The sequence below is a fragment of the Trachemys scripta genome, chromosome 18, assembly GCF_013100865.1.
Source record: "Trachemys scripta elegans isolate TJP31775 chromosome 18, CAS_Tse_1.0, whole genome shotgun sequence".
Classification (NCBI taxonomy): domain Eukaryota; kingdom Metazoa; phylum Chordata; order Testudines; family Emydidae; genus Trachemys; species Trachemys scripta.
Window position 1 is genome coordinate 12,832,041 of NC_048315.1, and position 3,599 is coordinate 12,835,639.

A 3,599-nucleotide genomic window follows, 5' to 3' on the forward strand; every position below is an offset into this window, starting at 1 on the left:
CCTGTTCTTCATATTAAATATATGAACTTCTGAATGCTTTCGTACAATACAAATAAGAGATATACCTGCCTGCAATGGGAAATAAAGCAACTTGAGATTTTGCTTTTGGCTGATTCCCTCTGCCACTTGAAAAAAAAAAACCTCACAAACACAGGGCCCAATCCCAGGTCCATTGACTTCAACAGGAGTCCTTCTATTTACTTCAGTGGCTATTAGGTCAGGCCCCTAATCGGGGGAAAAAACTTTCCTACATTAACTGAATAAGTAGGGATCAGGAAATCAGAGGGACAAATTTATCCAGGGTGTGCATACACTTAGGTTGTTGTAAGCTCTTTGGGGCAAGGACTATCTTTTCATCATATATTTGTAAGGTATCTGTGGATCTTCTATTGTACATGTAAACAACGAATCCTTTTTAAAATCCGAAGAAGCTTGCTATCTTGTGGCAGCAATAGCCACCGGTTAATTGTGCTGTCTAAACAAGTATTTCCTTTCATCAATTTTCGGTATAGTGCCTTTCACTTGAATGTGTATTAAGTATCTAATAGGAGTGCCCAATTTTCTTTTGCTAATGCCTTTCATGAGTCTTCTGACATCTATCACGTCCCCGCTCTGTACTAAAAAGTCCTAACCCTTTCAGTCTCTCGGATTTGTTGCCACCTCTCTCTGAACCTCTTTCTCTACTATAGCCCAGGGCCGGTAACCTTCAGCGAGGGAGGGGCATGCTCTCTGACGCCACAAGAGGGGTGGGGTTTGTGGCGAGTTAGAGCCCGCCCTCCGCGGCGGAGCCAATGGGAAGGCGGAGCGGAGAGCCCCCGCCCCCAGGTGGGCGGGGCAGCGCTCAGCCAGAGCCGGGCTCGGCAGGCATGCGAGAGCCGGGGGCCCGGGAGGAGGGTGAGGGGCTGGCCGCCGCCAGGCCGCAGAAGGCGGCGCCCCCGGGGGCGGAGGAGCCGGAGGAGGCCGAGGCCCGCTACGATCCGTACGAGTGGTACAACGTGCGGGAGTGGAGCGGGCCGCGGGGCCCGGGCTCGGGCGGGAAGGGCCGCAGCCGCCGGGAGAGGGAGCTGCGCACCAACCGCTACCTGCCCGCCGGCCACGAGAGGAAGCTCGCCCAAAAGCTGCGCAACAGCCAGGCCAAGCGGCGCCGCCGGGAGCAGCGCGGGCCTCGCTCCACCCGGGCCGGGAGGCGCAGCGCCAGGGCGAGTGACGCGCTAGGTCCCCCCGGGGGGGGGTTCCCCCATTCCCCCCCTCCCTAGCCCCGGCCTTCCCAGGGAGGTGACTCGAGCGCCTTACACCGCCCCTTTGCAGCCACGCAAATCTGTACACTCGCTCTTCTGTCATCCCCCCCCCCCCGATCTCCCACTCGCTGTTGTGGTGGGCGAGCCCCAAACCAGTGGTATCCCCCCTGAAAGCAACCCAAGGTCCATAATCTTCCTTCTCACCGTACTTACTTGTCAGCTTCCTGAGAGAGGGACTTTTTGTTCTGTTGGTACAGCGCCTGGTACAGAGGAGACCAGGTCCAATGACTAGGACCCTTAGGCTATATGGTAATACAAATAAATAATTATAATGAGCGTTAAGACGCACTGCGGTGATAAAACTTCATCGCTTCTCCCTATACGCTGCTCTTTCCCCCTCCAACTTTGAAGCGTCAGTAGGTGCAGCCCAAGGAGCTAGCTGCCTGATCTTGCTGAATTTAAGGCACCACCATTTGGGGGAGGATTGTTGGGGGAGAATTCTTGGGGGGGAGGTTTGTTTTGTGCCGATTACAAAGGAAGAGGGTCGGCTTACTTCATGTTTAAATGAAACAGTGAAATGTCACACAGTAGCTGATCATGTAACTAAAAGAGACAATGTGTTGTGTCCATTTCTTGCAGGCTGAATAGAGGACCGGATATTAAACATCTTCCCCTTAGAAAAAGGAAGCCCTGTTCAGGAATGCTATGCAATGGGATCTCCTTAACCTCACCTGCTGCACTGCTTAAATACCATGTCTTGCAGGATAAATAAGTGACTTTTTCAATAAGACCAAGGTCCTTGGTACTTTTTTTGCCTCATCTTGTGTTATTTTATATAATGCCAACAGTATGCTAAGACCTTTACAGACAATATGAAGCCAGGGTTTCTGTCTTGGAGACTTTACATTTGAAGGCACTACAATCATATCTTTTAGTATGGATGTTTGTGCCCAGGTGAAGTTTCATTGAAGTCAGGGTTCCTTGCTAGTAGATCCTGTTGCCAGGTCCATAGATACATGCTTAAGTAGTCTCGTTGAACTCAATGAGCTTACTCAGGTGTGTAAAAATTTGTAAGATTGGGGCCTTAAATCTCAGGGTTGTTAAATCGAAGGCCTTGATTTTACATGATCATATGTGCAGGTGGATCTCTTGTACTCACAAAGAACCCAATTGAAGTCGGTGAATGAGAGTCGGTGTGGGCACTGGGATCCAACGGCACATGTGAGTTTGGAAGATCAGGGCTTAAGTGAGAGAGTTGTGATTTTCAAAGCGGTGTAAATTAGGGAGGTTTTAGGCATCTTTAAAAATCCCAGCCAGAATGTTGAAAAGGGACACCATTACATGGAATCAAGGGGGTTGTTTTGTTTTTTTAGGGGGATTAAAGTAGTTTCAAATATATATATTTTTTAATTTTCAGTATTTTCAAAAATATCTCTGTCCCTTATTGCTGTTTGAAAGACCCATACAAATAGGGGAAACCGACTAAGGCCCCTATCGTGCACATGCTTAATTTTACTGACACGAGCAGTCCCATTGTGTACTATAATAGGGGCTACTGCCATGCTTAAAGTACGCATGTGCAATTACAGTAGCAGCAAGGGGCTCTCATCAGGATCAGAACTCTATTATGCTAGATGCTTCACAACTGCAACAGGCATTGTAGATATGGTTCTTGCTCCAAAGAACAGGCACATGAGTAGTCTCACAGTGATTTACACAGGCACATAAAAGTGTGGCATAGATGTTCGCGGGATCTAGGCCTTAAAATACAGGGGCAACTACATATTATGTGGTATCAAACCCACAGAATAAACTGAAATATACGTTCTCATCAAGTTCTATTGACCTTAAGTGTTGTAACAACAGTAGATTAACACAGAGTGTATTTTAAGTATACCCCTTTTAACTGTCCTGTTAGGGCAATGTTGGTGTTTTTCTTTGTTTTGAAATGACTGGTTATGTATATTGGCATTGGATTGTTCATAGTACCTCTATATATACTGGTTAATTGTAAATAACACTTCTAATAAATGATAGCTGTATGAATATATGTAAATAAAGGTATTATTGGCTTATTTTTTTAAAAAGAGTGGCTTTTATCGTCAGTAAAATCATATAAGTGATCTGATTTTGATCATGGCAATTTTTGGGAGTTGGGTTCTATCAGTCCCCTTGCTGCTCTTAAGATTGTTTTTTTAAAGACTTTAAACGAGCTGTGTGTGGTTAGACAGCTGTTCCTGCACACAACTGTGTGGAATCATGGTCATAGTTTTTCTAATCAATACTTGTTTTTTTTTTACTTTTAGACAGTTGTCTGATCTGATGATAGGTCCCCCCTGTATGTGAAAATGACACAATTAT

At 46.4% G+C, this 3,599-nt stretch overlaps 1 protein-coding gene across 1 annotated transcript; it reads left to right on the forward strand.

Annotated features, from left to right (window-relative positions):
* Positions 1-826: 826 nt before the first annotated feature.
* NUPR2 (nuclear protein 2, transcriptional regulator) lies at positions 827-3,313 on the forward strand. Its single transcript, XM_034752821.1, has 2 exons — positions 827-1,199; positions 1,878-3,313. The coding sequence occupies exons 1-2, from the start codon at positions 867-869 to the stop codon at positions 1,884-1,886; spliced, it is 342 nt and encodes a 113-aa protein (XP_034608712.1). The 5' UTR covers positions 827-866; the 3' UTR covers positions 1,887-3,313.
* Positions 3,314-3,599: the final 286 nt, after the last annotated feature.